We start from the raw sequence: 23,786 nt of genomic DNA, 5'->3' as shown, positions 1-23,786 counted from the left end.
AGGGCACAAACTAACCTGGCACCGACAGTGTATATCGAAGTTAAATAAATTATATTGTTCTATTATTAAGTGACACATCAAAGGGGTTCAGGGTAGGCTGACCATACGTATACCATTTTGAACGGGACAGTACCGTTTTTTTTTCCCGATCCTCCCGTCGTTTTAATAAAAATGTCAATTTTGTCCGTTTTTAATAAAAACTATAAATATAGTTTCATATTGGTCAATCATAAATTATTATTCATAACTAGGCCGACCATATTTCCTTGAGACAAAAACTGGACATTGGGATGGCAAAAACGGGACTGGAGTTATGTAATATTCTGTATTCATGAAAAAGTAAGATGGTTAAAAAATGTTTTACTTTGCCCAATGTGTATGGTGATAAAACGTTGGCAATTATTGCTTCTGATTTGGTACGTGCTGAAGAAAATTTTGGTTCATAATTTTTATTGATCAATGTCGACAAGCAGTCATTTGTGCCAAAACTTTGACCGTGACCATAGTATGATAAACAACAATGTTCACTTGCTGCAATTTTATCACTTTCGTTATCACTATCACGTCTCAGCATAAACGAGCTCATGATTTTAGCTGAAGCCAGAGTCTTTTTCAGCATCCTTATGTTTCTGGATATGTAGATGTCGATTCTACCTCCATGAGCAAGGGAAGAATGAACATTACAATGTTGGCATACCACTTTTGTTCCATCACTACACAGCTTGTCCAGTTTGATAAAATTGAATTCTTTCTGGAGTCGTTATTAAAACTGTCGTTTCTCCTCTTTGAAATTGCAGGGATAGACTTAAAACTTTAAAAAATGAAACTTGAAACTTTAAAAATTATGAAATTTAAACCACTTGCATTGAATAACAAAGCCACAGGTTACCATACAGACGAAACACAATCTAACGCTACAGCAGAACATATGCTGCGTCTGAGATGCAAGTGTTGCCAAAATGTATTTATTATTTTCTTTGAATAAATCACTGCAGATATTGATATTTAGTATCGAACAATGCGACTCCATGGTTATACAAATTACTGGTATCCATGATATTGATACACGATTATAGTTTATGAATAATAATTTATGATCGCTCTGAGACGCAAGTGTTGCCAAAATGTATTTATTATTTTCTGTGAATATATCATGGATACCAGTGATTTGTATTAACATGGAGTCGCATTGTTCGATACTAAATATCGATATCTGCTGTGCTTTTTTCAGAGAAAATAAAAAAATGCATGTTGGTAACACTTGTGCGTCTCAGACGCGGCATATGTTCTGCTGTAGCGTTAGTTTTTGTTTTGTCTGTGTACTAATATTTTGTTTTTGTTTTTCGTTTGTTTTTGTTTTGCCGGTGGTGGCTTTGTTATTCAATGCCGGTGGTTTAAATTTCATATTTTTTAAAGTTTTGAGTATTATTTTTTAAAGCATTAAGTCTATCCTTCCAATGTCAAAGAGTCGAAATTGCAGTTGTTTTAATGACGATCTCCAGGAAGAATTGAAATTTATTTAACTGCACAAGCTGTGTTCAAGTGATGGAACAAAAGTGTGGTTTTTTCTGAAATGAGCTAAAAACGCCTAGATTTTCAAGACTTTTGTAATATTATAGAGTTTATTTTTTGTCTTGCAGGAAGTACAGAATCTGTTCAGAGAATATTTTCTGTTATGAACAGTATGTGGTGAAAGGAAAAATCTGGACTGTGTTGAGACAATGAGGGCTATGTTAGTTGTAAGACAAAATTGTGTCTTGGAGTGTGAGAAGTTTTATGATAAGCTGTTGAAAGACTGAAATTTGCTTCATAAGATCACTTCATCGGAGAAATATTCATGGTACGATCGTGGTGAAACACCGTCCCCCTTTACGTCTACCTAAATTTTGTGTGGGTTCTGTCACTGAAGAATAATGGTAAGCTCAATATGTTTATATAATAAAACTTTTTTACCGTCTTACTTTTTCATGAATACAGAATATTACATAACCCCTATCCCGTTTTTGCCATCCCAATGTCCTGTTTTTGTCTGAAGGAAATATGGTCAGCATAGTTCAGGGACTCATCTTTGAAGGGCACTCTACTCCAACATGCACATCTTACTGCCGTTCCTATTTAATCCTGCAAATACATGCAATTGTCATGTTGTCAAAATTACTAACCGCCACCAACAACAGTATTTTTTGTGTGTAAATTGCGCGTGTTCTCATAACCGATTTGTCTGTGTAGGATGAAAAACCCGAGTTTCTGGGTTCAAAAATCCTGCTGCTTCGTATGAGATCGGCTAACTCGTATTGAATTGAAAAATCCATATAAGATTCCCCTCATCACGATGATGAATCGAACTCATGTCTTTTTTAATTAAAGGGAGCCGTTCTATCAATTGCATTATGGAGGTTATACAGAAGTGCATGGGTTCGCCGCTATAAAAATATAATAATACTCTGGCGATGGCTGACATTGGGTACTTTTAAATTATGCTTGATCAGAAAATCTTATTTCGTTTTCATCTTTATTTTATACAAGTTTGAACAAACGAAAGTTTGAATGTGAAAAAAGTTTGCAAACGTTTCATTCACAGTGAGATAAAACTTGCTATTAACTGTTTTTTGCTCATACAAGCCCATCCCAAACCTACTAAAATTCAGTATTCAGTGCTGTAGTTTTGCATCGTTATTCTGAAATATCTGTATTTCTACCTTCCTGCGAAGTTAAGACGGCATAGTCATTTTTACCGAAGGTAAAAATGACCATGCCGTCTGATTCATTTCAAGTGACATAGCTTATTCGACAAACTTGTTTAATAAATTTAATGAAACAAATCTACAGCTCCAAGGAGATGAGCTGAATTTAATAAAAACAAAAGTTGTTATTTCCGCGTATGTGTCAAAAACTTTGATATGTCAAATGTGTTAATCTTAATGCTCGATTCCCTACAATCGTACGTTACCTCTTCTTTTCCTAAGGATTCAGTCATCGTCAAAAAAAAAAAATAAATAAAAATGAAATAAAAATAAGCAGTAATTTTTGCTCATTTGTAATACTATTTGGTTATGACGCTTCCGAAGATTACCTTGATTTTGAATGATAATTCTTTGCGATTTTTAGCCCTTTGAGAGAGTCGTTTTCTAAGCCTTTGGTAACGAGGATAAGAAATGACTTCATTATCTTCATATGGAGAAACTCAAGTTGTTGCGATAAAGATAATGAAGTTTACTTTTTTATAATACACTAATATTATATATACTTATATATAATTATTATTTGCACGCTGAAATATCCTTTAAATTTATTTTATTTCATCATGGCTGCGATTCTTTCTCAGTATAGTACTACCGGATTTTGTGAGTATTGTCAAAGTTATTGGTAATTTTATTAAGAATGTTTTCTTGGTTGTTGTTTAAATGTTGTGTTAGTGTTTGGTTAGTATTAGAAGTGGCAGAACTGGGATAAATGAGCCTGTAATGTCTCTACATTATTGTAGCCTTGTCAAATTAGGTGCTATTAGAGATTTTTATAAAAGCGTGTTTTTTTTTTATATTTATTTATCTGTAAATGTGATTTTGCTTAGGAGAACAGAGTCCACTTTCGGGCTTGCCCTGTGTTCTAATTCGCAGGAATCGTCACTTTCCCTGAAATATTGCGAAATATGACCCCCCCCCCCCTCTTATAAGACCATAAATGTTTAAAGTAGAGAACCATGCAATTCACACTAAGTTAGATCCATAATATAATATAGATATATCACGATATTTGTAATTGGAAATTTATGTTTTACCCAAATGGAAGGAAAATGCCCATTTTAGCGTGTTTATTGCCCCTTTTGTTATTATTTTACAAAATAATATCAGAAACATCATAAGTGTATTGTGAAATTATGAAAGGTGACCAGTTTGGTTGGTAAGGACAAAATGCAGCACAAAGAAAAATCAAAGGTCAGACAAACCAACCAGAGAATACACGTAATTGACAGCAGACATATAGGATTACTGCCCTATTATATCATTAATTAGGTTTCTGTGGAGCTGAGTTGTTTGACTATGACAGGCCATATGATAAATTAATAATTGATTATTTTTAATATGAATCTAAAATAATATGAAAACCGGTTCTAGAAATAAGAAATTGTCTTCTTTTTCTTTCAAGATCTAAAGGACTATACTTTCATTTTCTTCCTATATCTGTTTTCCCCTTTAGATTTATACTTGATTATTCCATTCATTGTACTTGTTCTCTCCAATCATTTGGTGTTCTTTTCTTTTACCATTTATTACTGTATTTGTAATTCCTTCCTTGTTTCCTCAATCTGTATTCCATGCATTCTTGTACAGCCTTTAACTGTTCCAAGAAATTTCATCTCTTTGTATTCTGCTTTCATTCTCTCCCCCCCCCCCCTCTACTAGTTTTCTGAACCAAATGGTATTGTTGGTATTACCATGACTAAAATTTTGATTGCGATTCCTTCCTTGTTTTGCCTTTTGTTGTTGTTTGTCTTATAGTACCACAGATTTCTTGACAACAGTGTAATTTAGTATTTACATCATTATGTGTATCAGATGTTATGTCACATCCTAAATATTGAAAATGTGTTACTTGTTCTAGAGTTTGATTTTCAATTACTATTTTAGTTCATATGAGATATTTACCCCAGAATGCCATAGTTTGTTTTCTTTGGTGACATTCATAAATTGTATTCACTAGTTGATGTAAATTGTGAATGGATCTTTGAAGGTTCTCTTTGATTTTTGTATGATTTCTTGATCATCTGCAAAAGGCATTGTGTTTGCTGTTATATGTTGATTAATAATAATGTTTATTCCTGGATTTACTGTAGATATTCACTTTCTTGTTAGATCATCCATACTTATATTAAATAGGGCAGAAAAAAGGATACATCCCTGTTGTACTCCCTGATTAGTTTTTATTTCTTCTACTATGTATTCATTGATATTTATGATTACAGTAATAATTGTTGTATAGGCTCTTAATTGCCTTTAATAACTGTTTTGAATAGCCTTGGTCTTTCATTATATTCTATAATTTTTGTCTATTAACTTGAAGGCGTAAATTTTCATAATCTATAAATGCCAGGTGAGTGTAGATTAAATTCTTCTTTTTTTTTTTTTTATGATTAGTTTTAGTATGAATACATCGTCACTACAACTTTGACCCCCTCCTAAATCCAGCCTGTTCTTCTAATAACAATCAGCAATAGTGAAAAGTCTTGTTTAAAATTTTAGTATATTATGAGTCTTTGGACTCCCTGGAGGTGTCACATAATAATAAAATATAATTTATATACTATATTTAATAAGTTAATTCCTCTATAATTTTCACATAACTTAAGCTTCTATCTCCATTCTTAAAAACTAATATTAGTTTAACCTTTTTGCATGCTTGGGGTAATCCAACAACCATTTAACAGATTTAGGAATCTTACTTTAACTGTGCTTAACTCTGAAGTAATTCCATTTGTTCTGTTTTTTGTTGTTGTTGTTCACAAAGCTTCTTCCAATTCTACCATTTCCAGTAAATCTATTCCTGTATTATTTTCATTTTTATCTTCTATTTCTTCTTTATTAAGGAATGTATTGTACCATATATTTGTAACATTGTATCCATTCTGCCATTGAGATTCCTGAAATTTCTGCTACACCTTTCTGATTTATTCAAATTTTTTATTAATTTATAAGCAGTGTTTTGGTGGCCATGTTAATCATTTTCAGTATTACTAAATAAATCTAACCCAATAGTTTTGGTGAGCTTTTCTTACAGTATCATTTATTTTTGTTCTATAAGCTTTAATGATGCAGGTATAGCTTGTAAGCTTCTTGTTTTTCTTTTATAGCTGTTGCTATTTTGTCATTCTAGATTTTCAGTCTTTTTTTTTCCCCCCATCTCTTGGACTTTGCTTTTTGTCCCAAGAGTCTTCCTGTTTTATATTGTTTGTTTTATTTATTTGCTTATATTTATCCATTTTTCATTTGTCAGAAGAAACAGGTATTTGAGATGAGTACTGCATCAGTTGGTTTTGATATAGATTTCTGATACTATCTTCTTATAGTAGGTAAGTTTCGTAGTTTCTTTCTACAATTTTCTTTTCATTAGATGCTTGTGGTTTATGTGATTTCCAGAAAATGGTCTGAATTTATATATATATATATATATATATCATTACCTCTACAAACTGTTCTCTTACTTGTGATGATAGCTTTTTGTTAATGAACTCAGTATATTTCTGGATATATTTTTTTTTTTTTTGAAAAATGTATTTATGATTTTTAATTCATAAAATGATGAGAAATCGCTCAATTTATTTCCATTTTGATTTCAAGGTTGTTCACTCAGGATTTCTCAATGAGTGCAGGTCACAAAGATGCCTCCAACGATCTCGACCTTGAGCTAGTACAGTACTCATCTCAAATACCTGTTTCTTCTGACAAATGAAAATGTATTTATGATTTTTAATTCATAAAATGATGAGAAATCGCTCAATTTATTTCCATTTTGATTTCAAGGTTGTTCACTCAGGATTTCTCCATGAGTGCAGGTCACAAAGATGCCTCCAATGATCTCAACCTTGAGCCTCTCTCTTTCATGTTATACCCATAGATTTCACTAGTGGATCTTCCCATCTTGTAGGTGATCTTATTGGTTTTCTCTTTATTCTTGTGTTACGTCTCGTGTCCTCTTCCTTTATGTTATTTCTTTTTTGGTCTATCTTATCTTTCCTTATATTCTATGCTTTATTTATCTCTTACACGTATCAGGGATTTCGTTGCTGACAAATTTAATTTAAGACCAGCCGGCAACTAAATTCCGATATTAAAATAGTTAACATTAATATAGGGATCGCATGATATGCAGTCATGGCCCCCCCCCCTCTTTCTTACATGAACTGTTTCTCCCCCTTTACTCACACAGGTCTGAAAGTTTTTTATAAGTGGTAACTCAGTCTCAGAACAACAGAACTCATGAACTTTAATATAAAAGAATACATTTATTAAAACACTAGTATGGATACACTTTTGAATAATCATTCAAGATACACTTTAAGTAAAAATATCAATGCTAAGTTACCGTCTTTGAACTAAATTGAGAGTCTGAACTCCCCACCCCTCTTTAGATTAAGATATCCAAAATTTCAATCTTTATGGTTAAATAATTCAAATATATATCTCAGTCTTATGATTAAGCTCAGACTTGGCTTATTCGTACAGGGTTACTCAATGCTCATTTTTTAAGCACAATTAGATATAAACTTTATACATGGCATATCAAACTCTTTCTAACTTATATTCTAACATGGAAAACATTTCAATTCTACAAAGTCTCTATGCCCACATTATAAGTGAAAATCAGGCTAATATCTAACACTACATCAAAATAGCTCCTTCCTGACAAACAGATCAAAGGTTACGTTCCCTTCTCAGCACCAGCTTACTTGACACAGACAATTAGTCCAAACAGTGATTAAGGCACTATGGGTAAGATAATGTATGGAGCTCCTCAAAACCTTGGCTCCTTTTCTTTTTGAGGTTTACAATTCTAGAATATATATGAAAGGGTTGTACATTACCATCTTGTCTTTCACTTCCGATATGGCAAGACTTCTTTAATCCCTAGCCACGTGTTTCTATTGCCTCAGCGACTTACTTCTGCTTTCTTCGAAAGTTGCCCTTCGCTGGCTTTACATTGGTGTGGTTCACCAATGGCTCCTTACTGAAATTCCGACTTCATTCCTTAGGTAGCTTTATTCGACTCGGAGACAACAGCAACCAGGAGATTGTTGCTGGGCACTGGCGACAAGCTTCCTCAGCTATCCAGGGTTGGACGGGAACACAGGAACAGAAAACAAGAGAGCGTTTGAGTCTCGCACCGCACCTTATATCTCCCTCGCGAGTGCCCTCTCTCGTTGACTACGTCATATATTTTGCTTCGGTTGATTGGTCACCTTAACTCTGAACTGTTTTAACATGGTTCTAAAACATAGATCTCTTAAGCACATTTAAAAACAACAATTTTGGTCCTGAAACACAGTTTTCCTTTGCTTATTTTACAAGGACAATATTAGTTCTAAATACAGAATTCCTTAGCTTATTTATTATTAATAATCTCAGTCAAGTTGATATACCTTTAGTGAATATATATACAGTACTCCCTTAGCCCTGTTCTTGGAAGTATAAGCATGTCCTTATCCTTAGGTTTTCATTGTCTCGTTGTTGGGTCGGAAACAAAATGGCTTACGGATAGTGAGTCAGCCCTTTTTCCGACACAACACTTGGTTGCCAGTTGAGTATTCTATATGTCCATCTGTTATCTCTGAGTCTGGCTGTATGACTTGCCCATCTCATATTGCTTTCATATACTGCAGTCACCGCAGCTTTTATGCCTGATCTCTTTCTTAGTTCTGTATTTCTAACATGTTCCATTTTGCTGATGTTACAAATCCTACGTTCTATTGCATGCTGACTTGTTCTGAGAGTCTCTTCTTCTTTTTCTTGTCGTGTATCATGTTTCTAATCCATATGTGAGTGATGGAAGAATGTCACTATTAAATAGTTTTGCCTTCACAGAGATGATCAAGATTTGGATCAGTAAGTGTTTCTTTTAGTCTGTTGAATGATAGCCATGTAGCTTTTTTTTTCTTTTTGCTAGTTCTTCAGATAAATCATTATTCATTTTTATTGTTTGTACTAAGTAATTGTAGGAGTCAACTTATTCTATAGGGATGTTATCAAAGCATAGATGACTGTCACTTGTGTAGATGTTTTTGATCCATTTTGTTTTTTCTAGATTCATTTCTAAGCCTATCTTAGTGCTATTTGTGTATATTTTTTCACCCATTTCTTCTAGGTTTTTTGGGTTGTGGGATATCAGTACTAGATCATCGGCAAACATAAGGATTTGTAGTTTTTTACCATCTATGCTTATTCCTTCGTTTAGGTCTATTCAGAATGTATTCTAAAGTGCTGGTAAATAGATTTGGGGAGATCACATTGCCTTGGTGGACCCCCTCTCTTTATATCTACAGGGTGATTCAGAACTCTTGGGCCAAGCTTTAAGGGGTGATAGAACACACCTAAACAATCACTTTTCGTCATGGTTCGAACTCGAGCGGTGAAGCACTAGGGATTAGTAACTACTGCGTCAGGAAATGAAGAAACACAAGAATAACAGAGGAGATTTGAAACAATTGCAGAAGTAGAACATAAAGAATTTTATTGAACAAATTAAAGAAACTGCTCAAAAGAGTGACCGCCAACATTAATCCAGGCTTCACACGTAGTGACTGGTGAAAACACCAGGCATTTCTCATACAGTAACAGCTTTTCATATTGCCCCATAGGAAAAAGTCCAGACATGAAAGATCGGGCGATCGTGGCGGCCAAGCGATGGGACCACCCCGACCAATCCATCGTCCTAGAAATGTTGCATCCAAGGCGTTCCGCACATCCATGCTGAAATGGAGTGGCGCCCTGTCGTGTTGGAACCACATAAGTGTTTGAATGTTTGCCTGGAACAGGGTTCAGTAATTCTGGCAAGACCTCTTGTAAAAATACGAGGTATGTTCTCCCATTCAGTCGTGCTGGCAGTAGGTATGGGCCAATCAAATGGTCATGTAGGATTCCAGCCCAAACATTTATGGAGAAACGCCACTGGTACGAATGTGTGGCATGCATGATAATTGTGGGTATTAAAAATGCCCTCACGTGTAAAGAAGACGTGCATCAAAGTCCGGCTGCACTGTAGTCTGCTGCAGCTGCTGTCACTTCTTTCAATCTTTTTGTTTCATTCACTAGCAGGATATCCAAGTTGATATTGGTTAATTCTTTGATTAATAAATCTATTCTGTAGTCTCTTGCCAAAGTTCGAGTTTTGAGGGTACCGATTGCCATTTTCATAGATTTAAGAGGCGACCTGTTTTCAAATGCGAGATTCTTAGCTTGGAGGGGGGGGGTTCTGTTGTTATAGTGGCATCTTTGCTGTGGTTGCATATGCACTTCTCCTGACCAGAGTTCTGTTACTGGTGTTGGGTCCAGGTCCAATAATGGTTAGGATTCCCAACACCCCAGGGTGCACCATAGGGAGGTAGAGTTGGACTTTGTTTTATAATGATTATTATTATTACTTGCACTCACAACATCCAAAGGCAATCCATTCCAATCACGCACCACCCTCTGAGAGAAAAATTTAGCCCTCACACCCTTCTTGGTGGAATTCATTTCAGCTTCCAAGGATGCTCTCTTGTTCTTTCCCCATGCCTCTTTAATTTGAAAAATTCCATCAATTGAAATCCTGCATGACTCTTTCAGAAGTTTGTAAGTCTCATTTCACCCTCTTTCTCCTGTTTGCTAGTGTCTGCAGTCTACAACTTCTCAATCTGATTTCATAATCAGTATTCCACAATCCTCATATCGTTTTTAACAAACTCCTTTGTATTCTCTCCAATATATCAGAATCACAGAAACAGGAGACCAGACCTGCACACAATAGTCAAGTGAGGTGTTGTGTCAGAAATAACTGACCCACTATCTGTAGGCCACTTGTTTCCAACCCAACATAGAGAAAGAATAGAAACCTAAGGACATGCTTATACTTCCAAGAACAGGGCTGAGGGAGTACTGTACATATTATGATCCAAAGGTATGTCAACTTGACTAAAATTATTGTTGTAAAATAAGCTAAGGAAAACTGTGTTTTAGAACCATGTCAAACAGTTCAGAGTTAAAGTAACCAATCGGCTATAGCTAAGTGTATGACGTAGGCAACGAGAGCGGGCGCTCGCAAGGAAGATATAAGGAGTGGCGCGCAGTTCAAACGCTCTCTTGTTTTTCTGTTCCTGCATTCCCGTTCGAGCCCAAATAGCTGAGGAAGCTTGTCGCCGGTGACCAGCAACTATCTCCTGGTTGCTGTTATAATCGAGACGAACAAAGCTACTTGTGGAATGAAGCCAGATTTTCAATAAGGAGCCATTGGTGAACCACGCCAATGTAAAGCCAGCAAAAGACAACCTTCGAAGAAGAAATAAGTCGCAGTAGCCATAGAAGCAAGTGGCTAATGAATATGGAAGACTTGCCATATCTGAAATGAAAGCACAGGGGAAGTCACAGAAACCTCATTAGTAAAGACGAGATGGTAAAGTACAGCCTTTTTATCTATCTTATATAAAATAAACGTAAAAAAGAAAAGGGGGCAAGGATTTGAAGAGCTCCATGCATTTGTTTGCTCATAGTGCCTTAGTGACTGTGTTGGACTAATTGTCTGTCAAGAAAACTCGTGCTATTCTAAATTTGTGCCGAAAAGGGAACATAACTCTTGAACAGTTTGTTAGAAAGAAGCTAATAGCCATAGTATTGAATGTTAGCCTGACTTACAATTAAAGTGTGGGGCATAGAAACTTTACAGAGTTGAACGTTGTCTTCCATGTTAGAGTTTAAAATAGTGTGAATTTGATATGCCATGTGTAAACCTTACTTACAATTGTACATAGAAATGAGTATTGATTAATTCTGTAAAGATGAATCGAGTTTCAGCTTAATTGTAATGCAGAGATATCTAGTTGAAATACTAGTAAGCTTAGAGAATGAAATTTTGGATCACTTAATCTAAAAGAGGGGGGGGGGGGGCTCAGACTTTCAATTCTGAACAAGCAGGTAATTTAGTAATGAAGTTATTATCTCAAGTATATTTAAAATGTCTAATTAAATATGTATCTTTTCTTGTGCTATAATAAATGTATTCTTTTAAACCGAAGTCTATAAGTTCTGTTGTTCTGAGACTGACCTACCACTTATAAAAATGTTCGGACCTGTGTGAGTGAGGGGAAACATTTCATGCAAGATAGAGGGGGGGGACCATGACTGCTCACCACATGATCCCTATGTTAACTAAGGTTACCAAGATAATCAACTAAGTATCAGGAATTAGTTACCGGCTGGTGCAGTCATTCTAAAAATAAATTTGTCGGAAACGAAATCTCTGATACTCAGGAGTATAGGATAAATATAGTAGAAAATAAAGAATAGAAAGAAAGTACAAGTTATAACAAGGGCTAGATAAGAGATATAACAATAGCGCAGTCAACTTAGGAGCAAAAGTAAGGATAATATAAGATAGGGAACTTAAGGGTAGGAGGTATAATTAAATAAAAGAGAATAAAGTGTAACAAGAGAGAGAAACAGTGTGAGAAATAGAAGTGAAACAGGAAACAATGAGATGTAACAGAGGTCTTATCAAGGCCTTGTGAAGAGGAAAAATAGCATCCTTATCTTTACATATGAATGTTCGTTTCAGTTGTATTTGCAATCTTTGCCATATGGCCCCTGAACTTCAACTTTCTATCTATTAACACTCCAAGATCCTAGCCTCTTCAGTTTCTTCTAGTCTAATCCCATCAATATAATACGACGTTGGGTATCTAATCATGTTGAAGTGAATGACTTTACATTTACTGACATTGAACTGACACCCATTTTCCCATCCCCACAATTCCAACCTATTCAATCATTTTGCAGAGACTGCATATCATCAGCATTCCTGATTACCCTACCTATCTTTGCATCATCAGCAAATAACTGTATGTCGCTTGTCAAATCCTTCCCAATATCATTAATGTACAGATTGAATAACAGTGGTACACCACTTGTTACCTCAGATCTCCTCCATATACCACTTTTTGACATCTGTCAGTCAGCCATTCTCTTATCCATGCTAATATTCTATAACCCAAACCCATTTTCTCCAATTTATGCAACAGTCTATCATGCTGTTAAGGGTAGGAGGTATAATTAAATAAAAGAGAATAAAGAGAAACAAGAGAGAGAAACAGTGTGAGAAAGAGAAGTGAAAATTCTGTCAAAAGCCTTGGCAAAATCCAAAAGTATCATGGTATATCCATTCCCCTTGTCTAGTTTAATGGTACCATTGTTAGAGAATGTGAGCAAGTTGCTAAAGCATGACCTTCCCTTAGTAAACCCATGTTGTTCATCGATAAGTAGAGATTCACTGTCAACCCATTTCTAAATGTGGGCCCTAACCAATTTTTTCAAAATCTTCACCACCACACCTGAGATACTAATTGATCAATAGTATAGATATATTGTGCAATGGAATTACCACCCTTGTGCAATGGAATTTCTATACATTCATTCCATTCCTGCGGAATCATCCCTGTTCTGAGACTCATATTTAACATCGTGGTCAAAGGAATGGCCAGTTCAGCTGAACATTCTTTTAGCACATGTCCTAATGTTCCATCAGTCCCTATTGCTGAATTCTAATTCAATTTGTGCAGCAGCTCTAATACCTCGGCCTCAGATACCTGTGTTTCTTCATCTAGTGAAGAGATGAGTGAGTGCGATGTTGCATTCACCAGGTTGATAGCTTTTAAAAAAATGGACACTCATTAATTGAACAACCTCTTCTGCATCTGTAACCCTCATGCCATCTGGATTTAGAAGAGTTATTCTTTCATATTCATTCTTTCTTTTACTTGCAATATATCGATAAAATTCTTGTGGGTTGTCTTTAGCATGCAGAGCCAGTTTCTTTTCATACTGAGACTTTGCTTTTCGTACAACAGTTGACTATTCTAGCCTGCTGCTTATAATGTTCATAACAGACTTATGCAAACAGTATTCCTTCCTCATTGTCCTTTTCTTATGAATCTCTATCTTATAAGATTACACATCCATTTGACTCCTACTCTATTTATTCTTTGAACTCTCGGGACACATTCTGATATTGCATCATTTAAGTATTGTTTAAATGCTTCTATGCACTGTTGATATTCTTTCCATCCAGCAGCTGATCCCATACCACTGAACTCAGTGTACTCCTCAGTTGGTCATAATTTCCTGCTTTGTAGTTCAGCATGTAACCTTTTCTGAATGGAACATTCATAAACTTAGTCTGAGTACTGCACGATCACTGTCACCAACCGGAGGCAGAATAGTAATCTTTAACTGAAACGTCCTCTGATACTATAATCAAATCTAAATCTATTCTTTGTCCTCGAGTTCCTTCTGTTACATGCTGCTTGAGGAAGTTGACCCCAACAGCTTAATAAATGCATTTTCATTCTTATCATGAGATTCTACTGCTACCCAATCAGTATTTGGATAATTAAAGTCTCCCATTACGATTACTCTTCTCGTGTTCATGTTTTCTATTTGGTGATGCATTTCTTCATCACTAGCAACTGATTTACCTGGTCTGTAACACCTCACTATGTAATTGATCTTGTTAGATTCCATCTCACACCAGATGTCTTCAAACTCATTGCACACGAAATACTGTTAGCAGTAGTATTACAGTCATAGGTTTCAACTCTAACTGCATTCAAGTCATCTGATATCATTAGCAGCACACACATCCTTCCTCTCTATCCTTCCTAAAAATACTGTACCCTTGACACACTATACCAGTTTGTAGGCCTGATTCTGATAGCCAGGTCACACTAATACCTACAATCTGAGGTCGCAACATATTGACTAAAGCAACAAACTCTATCCCTTTCTTTCTGATACTGCTAGTATTTGTGTACAGACACAAATACCTGTTTGTTCTTTTGTATTGTCTTGTCTGCAGTCTGCCTGACACAGTTGGACAACTTGCAAATCTCTATTCTCTAATGCCTTACACATGTGGACATCTTTACACACATTTGATGGGTCCAAACTGGACGAACACAAACTCGAAATCAATCTCTCCTCATCAACATTTCCATGACAAAACCCATTCACGTGATTAATACAGTTATATAACATTGTCGCTCTTACACTCACATTCACACCATTCCTCCCTTTATAATTTAGTTTCCCTGATTCTCTGTGTGTTAGGTCTCATACCAGTTATTAATTTTTCTAGACTCCTGATACCAAATGCATTCAGGTGTAGGCTGCCCCTCTTATACAACTCCAGTCTTCCTCAAACTCATTCCACTGTCACCAACCAGAGACACATTTCACACATCCAAAAACTTGTATCCATTCCTTCTACACAGCCTACGTATCGAATTGTTTGCCATCATAATCATTCTTCTTAATTCATTTTTATCATAGCAAGGTAAAATACTATATAATTTTTATTATAATATCTCATCAGCTTTTCTAAATCATTATAAAATATTTCACTTTCTTCTATTTTTCCTCCTTCTGTCTTCTCTAGCATATATTCCTGTTATTGTTAGATAGCCTCTTTCATATTTCAGTCTTGCAGTTTCTCTTCTTCCATTAATAAATTTGATTTCTTCTTCATGTAGCTTCCTCAGTGAGAGGGTGCAGCACCATGCCCTTCCAGTTCTCTCTGTTGGTGGCTTTCCTTTTTGTTTCTACATAGCCATGTGATCCTGTCCATGATTGTATATCTTCAAGCCATGTCCTTTTGTTTTTTGCTTCTTGATCCTTTTCCCATAATTTTTTCTTCTAAAACTGTTGATATCCTCTGTCCTGCTGAACCTCTCAGTACATGTCCTGCCAATTTAATCTTTCTCTGGATCATTTCCTGTAATAAAGATCTCTGTAGGACATCTGTATTTGTCACATGTTCTGTCCATGGGATTTTCAGAGCTCTCCTATAGCACCACATTTCAGAGGCCATTATCTGTTGCCTTACTCTCTTCTTGAATATCCAGATCCCACTTCCATATGTGAAAATTGGCTGCACTAATGTTCTTATCATTCTTTTCTTTGTCTTGATACTCACAGAACTTCTGAGCAGATCTTTATTTTTCCAGAATGCATCTTTAGCTATGGCTGTTCTTATTTTTATTTCTTTATCTTGCTTTCCATCTGCAGTAAAGTAGGTGCCTAAATATTTGTATTCTGTTGTATGTTCACTTTTCATATTGTTTATGAATATTTCTGGCTTGGATCTGCTTTCTTTTGAGATTTTCATAAATTTTTTTTTTTTTTGCATTAATATCTAATCCAAATTCTTTACCTTCTTCAATTAGTAGCTGCAGTAATTTGATTAATTTGTTTCTGTTTTCTGCTATTAAAATGGTATCATCAGCATATCTAAGATTGTTGTATTTTATATTTGATACTAATTTCTGTTTTTTGTTTTTCAATCTTTTTGATCACTCTCCCACTATAGATGTTAAATGGATTTGGTGAAAGGATACAACCTTGTCTAACTCCTCTTTTTATTTTCACTGCAGAAGTCTCAGAGTTAGACAGCTGCATTTTCTGTTTGGTGTAAATCATTTTTATGATCTTAATTACATGATCTTCTATGTCTAATTTATCTAATTTATTGAACATTTTATTATGTTTTACCAGGTCAAAAGCCTTCTGAAAGTCTATGAAGCATATGTAAATATTCCTATTTCTTTCAAATGATCTTTCTATTAGTATTTTTACTTCCAGGATGGCATTAATGGTTCCCATTCTTCTGAAGCCTTTCTGTTGTTCATTCAATTCACTGCTTATGGCTCTTTCAATTTGTTTGTTAACGAAGGTTAAAATAATTTTAGATGCATGGGATATTAGGCTTACAGTTTTGTGCATTATGTTTCTTTGGAATTGGTATGCAGATAGATGTTGTAAAAACTTCAGGTAATTGTATTGTTTTATAGATGTCCTGAATGGATTCCACTAAATAGTTGTTATTATTGCCAGTCAAAGCTTTCAGCAGCTCAGCCAGAATATTATCACACACAGGCTTTAATTCTTTTCTGTGTAGACATGATGCTTTACACAGCGGCATTTTTTACGGAATGGGCCGCCAGAACCATCCAACCCCCAATATGAATGTAATCATCAGGTAATTGTATTGTTTTTTAGATGCCCTGAATGGATTCCACTAAATAATTGTTATTATTGCCAGTCAAAGCTTTCAGCAGCTCAGCCAGAATATTATCACACACGGGCTTTAATTCTTTTCTGTGTAGACATGATGCTTTATACAGCGGCATTTTTTTACGGAATGGGCCGCGAGAACCATCCAACCCCCAATATGAATGGAGGACCGCAGTAATCATGAAAATATGATCAAGATCTCTGCTTGAACTTTTGTCTCAAAAAAGAAAGAGGATGAGAACTATATAAACACTAAATGTATTGTGTAATGGAACCTTGATGTTATTTAGCTTGTACTTAATGGTTGTCTTCTGCCTCCACTGACCCTATTATTAAGGAAAGCAGTATTAAATAATAATATATAATAATATAACTGATATTCAGTTAGATTATTAGCTTAGCTCTTTATTTTATGTGGGTGATGTTATTGTTTCAAGTCTGGTATAATCTGGTGGAGACTAAGAGTTGTAGATTAGGTGCTTTCCCTCAATGAGTCTTTAGACTACCTGGAGGTGTTATGTAATAATAATAATAGGACTTTAGAAGTCATTCCAGATTAAATAATTTTTAAAAATTTAAATATGAGAAAGACAGTCAATCAAAATAGGAAATATTAATGGAAATATCAACATAAATTATTCTGAGAGCCTACAGAACAGGTTATATATTTTAGCCATTTAGGCACAACTTTTAATAAGGATGGTAAATGAAATATGGCAGTTAATATTAGAATCAGTAAAATAAGTGTGGCAGAAAGTTAATTGAATAATGTTGTGTGGAACATAAGAGAAATCAACAAAAGATCAAGCTAGCATTATTTAAGCTGCTAGCTTCATTTTTTTTTTTAATTTTTATTTATTTATTTATTATATCAGAGAACTGATATAATAAATAAATAAATAAATGGGTTAGAAATGTTGAACAAAGATTAGAGATGACAAATTTGAGTTCTGAAGAAAATTATGTGAATGAACAGATGACTCCAGTGTCAGAAGCATACTAAAAACAAATATTTCATGGCTGTGGGTGTTGGTTTAATGCAGCAAAATGTAAGGTCTTGAGGTTTGGAACACTTCATACTCTATTGGAGGAGTTGTACTGGAGGAAGTAGGGGAGACAAGAGATCTGGGGTTGATGATTGACAGAAACCTGAAATTCAGGGGACATATTGCAACGGTGATGGAGGTAACACAGAGGATTGCTGCAATACTGAGAAGGTTGCTGACCTGCAGAGATAAGAGTTATCATTCCATTGTATAAGATCCTGATCAGGCCACACTTAGAATATTGTTCTCAGACTTGGTCCCCAGGATTAGAAGGGGATAAATTAACTGTGGAAAGGGTACAGAGGCAGATAACAAAGACAGTTTCAGGACTGTATAATGTTAGTTGAGGATCAGCTGAGGGAATGTGGACTCTGTAGAGTTTGGTAGATAGAAGGAGAGGTGATATGATTGAGACTTTTAAACTGTTGAGAGGTGGTTACAGGGTTGACCCCGGGGGAGTTCTTTCACTTGGTTGAACAGTGGGAAGGAGTGATGACATGCCATCCCTTGAAGTTATAAAAGGAAGCTGTGAGTAAGAGGGTGAGGAGTGGTTTCTTTGCATGGAGGGTGGTTGAACCGTGGAATGCATTGCCTGATAGAGTGGTGAGAGTGAGAACGGTTAATGAGTTTAAGGAATGGTAGACAAATGTGATAGACTTTGTGTTTCCTAGGAGGGACCTCCTGCAATGAGTCTTGATAGACTTTGTGTTTCCTTGGAAGGAACCTTGCGATGAATCTTTTGACTCCATGGAGGCCTGAATGATAATAATAAAATATCAGAAAAGAACTTGACATTATTGTTATTTAAGAATATGTGAGCAGAGCTATTTAAGATGGCATGGTCTTTTAAACAGAATTGGAGACAAAAGATTAGCAAAACAAGTTTGAAGTAAAAATGAAGGGAAAAGAAGAAGACTGACATATAGGGTTATGCAGTTGGAATACTCTGGAAGATCAAGATATGATAGTTGATCATATCTGAGACTTGACAACTAATAGATCACTTCAGAAGAAATTTGATTTCTTCTTGATAAGAAACTAGCCATGAAATATTGTATTGCACTATCATAATATCCAGAATATATCTTTAAGATATACACAAGATGATAGCAAATTTTGACAAGCTAGATGAAGTAGAAAAATCATCTTGGTTGGTCTCCAGATGACTGTTCATTCTTCCTTGATAATGTCAAATCTGATGATTATATTAATATTATAAATGATATACTAAAGCAGGGCTCCAGAAATACCACGTAAATCTACCATTCACAAAAAAAAATTTACTTGTCCATGTTATGAATTTTGATAAAAGGTGTAACTAAATGGTTTATCTATCAAATACAGTGCAACTGACTTTTAGAGAGGAATTATGCGAACAGATGTCTTCTGATTTTTATCTAATGACTGAGCACTACTGGAGTCAATTTCCATAACTAATCTTTCTGTAACGACATCAGCAATAACTGACACGTATTCTATATTTCATGTCGTTTTGATACTGTTCTATCTACTGTTGAGCCTATGACATTTTTGAAGTTAAATGTTTTATTGAATTTAGCTTTATAATAGGCTGTATTAAAAACTCCCTTTAGATATTTAAATAATTTTAGAATCCATCTTTCTTTGGAAAGTAGCTGGAGTTGTGTTATGCAGGTGATTTCTGAATGTCTGTCACAGCATTTTTTTATGAAAATTGAACATCTCATGAAGCCTAAATTACTTCACATTTAAAAGACCTTGAAAATCTTGTAGTAATTTAGAATTTCTTTCAACAATCCTAGGATATTTTTATACATCAAAGAATGCAATTTAGCCTTTCTAGTATGCCACTACTTTAATTCTTTGAGCCATTTGTATTAGAAAGCATGTATTAATTATTTTTAGTTGATGACACAACAAAACTATTTTCTCTAGTGTTTTTAACCCTACCTTTTGCTCTGTTTCACAAAACTAAAAAGTGTAGTTTGCATTTCTTTCCATGTGTTTTCTGTAATGGGGATGAATTTATATAAATTATCCATAGAAATAATTCAGAGAAAGATGTTGAAAGTTTATTTTTCACTTGGTTAGAATATAATAAATTTAGGACTTTAGAATATAATAAATTTAGAATTATGGGTAGTGGCCCTTCCCTTAATACATAACATTAGACATATCTGCAAGGAGATGTGTTTTGCATTATAGGAGATACTAAGATAGCAGTGATAGTAGCTTGCTCCACCTTTGCAAGGAGTTGCCTGGTGTTGCACCACCTTACCCCAGTCCTGAAGATACTTTCAGGCACAGACTTTGTTTGCTCACACTTGGATAAAGGATTAAGCTAAATTTATTATAGAAATAATTCAATAGTAAAGACAAATAATGAACTTGATGAAAATAACCCAAAATGGTCAATACCAGCAACCGAGTCAGACTGACTTTTCACAATGTCAGCATTAACATGTTTTTGTTTCTAACTTTTCTTTGCAAGAGACAATTGTTTTTTTAAATAACACTATTAAAAAGCCTTTACACCAGTTAAAAATGTTCTCATATATAATTACTCCAAGCTAATTCACATTGCGAACTGTGAATATAAGTTTGCACCAATTCTACATTATAACTGCATACTACCTACTTAAGGGTTAAAGATGGTGTTGGGAAAATAAGAATATAAATTTGTTGTATTTTGTATTATAATGGTATCTCTGAATGGTGATGACCTGCAAATTATGCAAAATCAAATTTTGTTTGAGAATATTTGACTATTTCAAAATTAATCTGTGGGTGCAGGGATAGAGATAAATAGTGTGGCTTGTTGTTATAGGTTGGAATTATTTCATATTTCGTAAACAGCAGTGAGGCATTCTTTCAGAGTATCTTCGTGCAAATTAAATTTTCACAGAGACAATCTATGAACAAATTAAATATTAAATTAATTACAAAATATACTATCTTCTGGTTGAAATAAAACTTCTTTATTATATTCACTGGAGGCTGCTGTGATCAGATAACTTGATAGTGAATGAGATGATATTTTAAAATGAAATAAGAAATGTTTAAATTATGTGAAGAAAACAAGGCTATATATTTTGAATGCATTTAGAAAATGAGGCTGAAAATTTACTTTCCACATCTCTGATAACTCACCTGTGGTAAGTGGATTTCTGTAGTCCTGTACTAAAGTGATATAAATCCATGGATTTCAATATGTTTTTTTGAAAACACATTTTGTTGATTTTCATCTGGATCTCTTCCCAACAACTTGGATGCAGTGCTTAAGATGGAATTCCAGTATGCTGACATCTTATCTGGAAAACTCCAGGTGGTGTTTACAAATGAAAACATGAGTAAACAATTGAAAATTCTCTACTTTGGCACTACTTCCCATCCCATTTTCCTTTTTATGTTCAACTCAAATATCTGTCAGCCAAATAATCTTGTATTGTAGGATAAAAAACCCTAATTTCTGGGAGGGGAGAATCTCAGCGACTCTGTATCAGACTAGCTAACTTGCCTTCAGTTGAAACCTGATAAAGGTCCCAAATGGGATTCAAATCTGTCTTTCCAATCAAAGGACGTTGCCCATACTGACGAACTATTTAGGCTCTTTCAGCAATACTTATGTTTTGTATTTTATTAAAATTTCATTTTACACTACTACTGTTAATAGAAAGGGATATTAATCCTGAAATCATATTTTTATTCAACACATCCAGATTTATAAAAATTGTCATTTATTATGATTGATACTCAGGACCTGTATGGAGTCTTAGGACTCATCGCAGGAGGCACATCATAGACAACTCAGTTTATCATTCCATTTCTTAAACCTGTTCATTTATTATTATTATTATTACGTGACACCTCCTGGGAGTCCAAAGACTCACCGAAGGAGGGCAACTACTCTACAACTCTATCTCCATCACTCATTCCACCAACCGCAACTACACCAACGGCATTTATCACCCACCAGCACCACTAGTATTTCCACATACAATCACAAACATCCATGCCCACAGCAGGATTCGAACCTGCAGCCTTTTAGTTAGAGAGCGAATATGTTAACCAGTAATGGATCAACTCTGGTAATAGATCAGAAGAAATTTGTTTTCGTCAATATATTCATTGCATTCCATGATCCATCCACTCTCAATGCAAAAAAGCAACTTCTCATCCTCTTATTCACCAGAAACTTAGGTAATTGTTCAGTGTTTTTAACATGGCCTAGTATAAAGCCCTTCTATGCAAACTCTCATCCTATAGTCACTTGCTATTTTAGTGGCCAGTTCCAGCTATCATCTCACTTTATGTAATGATGGATGGACATATTTCTGTCCTTCAAACATATAATTTTCAAGTATTCAAACCTTATTTTTAAGAGAATAATAGTATGTCAGAGAAGAAAATAAAAATTACAAAATCTGTGGGGTCGAACCTGCTGTGGGCATGGATGTTTTTGATTGTCTGTGAAAATATTAGTGGTGATGATGGGCAGTAGATGGCGTTGGTGTGGATGATAATGGTAGTTGCGGTTAATTGTAGTTGGTGGATTTGAGGTGGAGACAGAGTTGTAGAGTAGGTACCCCTCCCTCGATGAGTCTTTGCATAATGTGCACCACCACTTAAGACATCTAAATCTGATCTACTATTCTTATCAGAGCTCTAGCTAGCAGCCTCTTCCTCATCTATTTCAACTTTTCTAATTACATTTTGTATGATTCTTTCCATCACAAGGGTAGAATCTCTACCTGTGTGAAGTCTGACATGATTTGCTAGAGAATGAGAAACCTTGAATCCCCTCTTTATGAGCTACATTGGTTCAAAATTTATTTTCCCCATTCAGTTAAGTTTTTTTTATTTTCTGTCTGTTGCATTCCAGTTTCTGGTAACTGCTTTGTCCTTTTCCACTGTGTAAGAAGCTTGGTCATCTGCTATTCAGATATCGTAACACTGAAGTCATCTTTCCTGGAACTTAATGTTCACAACGTGGTTTCACTTTTCCATTTTCTCCTATCTCATTAGCAGAAATTTGCTGCCAGTCCTCCAGTTATGTTTAAAATTTATGCCTTTTTCAAATTGTTCAACTGCCACCAGAATACCTTATAATCCTCTCCACTTCCCCTACACCCTTGATCTCTTCTTAACCAGTTCTGATTGTCTGTGAAAATACTAGTAGTGATGATGATGGGCAGTAGATGGCGTTGGTGTGGATGATGATGGTAGTTGTGTTTCGTTGTAGTATGGTAAATCAGACCATAATCTTATTCAAGTCACCTTTCCTGCAGAATGCCCTTCATTTAGTTACTCTGTCTCGTGTCTTTTGACCCTATAACAGTGTGAAATGGGATGACCTGTGTGATTTCTTCTTCTCCTCTCCTTGGCTAACTACTGTTTTTGCTCTTTGGATCCAGACATGTTGCTGTAACTGAACTGAAATAATTCTTACTGGAATGAAAGTCTTTATTTCCCCATTTCACTCAGAAGCTCATATCCACAACTTAGTTTTCCAGCAAGTGTGTGTGTCAAAGGAATTCAAGAAAAAAATTCTGTATATCACAAGTTGCTTAACCACAACTCCAGCATCCCACTCATCCTCCAAGGCATCATGTAGTAGCTACAAAAGGATCACCAATCCAAATCTAACTTTTGAAAGTGTTAGGTGCAACAAATATGCCTCTTACTCAAATGTCAGCTGAGTTCTCTGGCAAATTGTAGAGGCTATTAGATGCACCCTCTATTCATTCATTCATGTTTCCATCTCTCTCATCTAAATTATACCCTTGTAACATCACTCAAAGACAAGACCACTCTCCTGACATCACTTTTCTACATTAATGATCAAGGCAAAGTATTCCAATATTACCAAGAACTGCATACCTCTATCAGGGCCGGCGCTAGGCCAGACGTTGCCCGCCTGCAAAGCTGAAATGGGTGCCCCCAAAAAATGCCAATT

At 35.2% G+C, this 23,786-nt stretch overlaps 1 protein-coding gene across 2 annotated transcripts in view; it reads left to right on the top strand.

The window, feature by feature from the left end:
* The first annotated feature begins 3,127 nt into the window (after positions 1-3,127).
* The window catches only part of LOC150094925 (ubiquitin-associated domain-containing protein 2-like), a 115,684-nt gene continuing 95,025 nt past the window's right edge, over positions 3,128-23,786 (top strand). The window contains exon 1 of one of the 2 annotated variants that reach the window (XM_090411262.1): positions 3,128-3,344. In XM_090411262.1, coding sequence (XP_090267388.1) covers positions 3,305-3,344 — 40 coding nt within the window. In that variant the 5' untranslated portion in view covers positions 3,128-3,304. Of the gene's footprint in view, positions 3,345-20,797; positions 20,986-23,786 lie in introns of those variants that run through there. The other variant, XM_090411263.1, reaches the window with a different exon arrangement.

This window comes from Typopeltis vanoorti, chromosome 21 (assembly GCF_054136105.1).
Source record: "Typopeltis vanoorti isolate ZY-2024b chromosome 21, IOZ_Tvanoo_1.0, whole genome shotgun sequence".
Taxonomy (NCBI): domain Eukaryota; kingdom Metazoa; phylum Arthropoda; class Arachnida; order Uropygi; family Thelyphonidae; genus Typopeltis; species Typopeltis vanoorti.
Note: the sequence above shows the minus strand (reverse complement) of the source record. Positions and strands in the feature narration are given on the sequence as shown.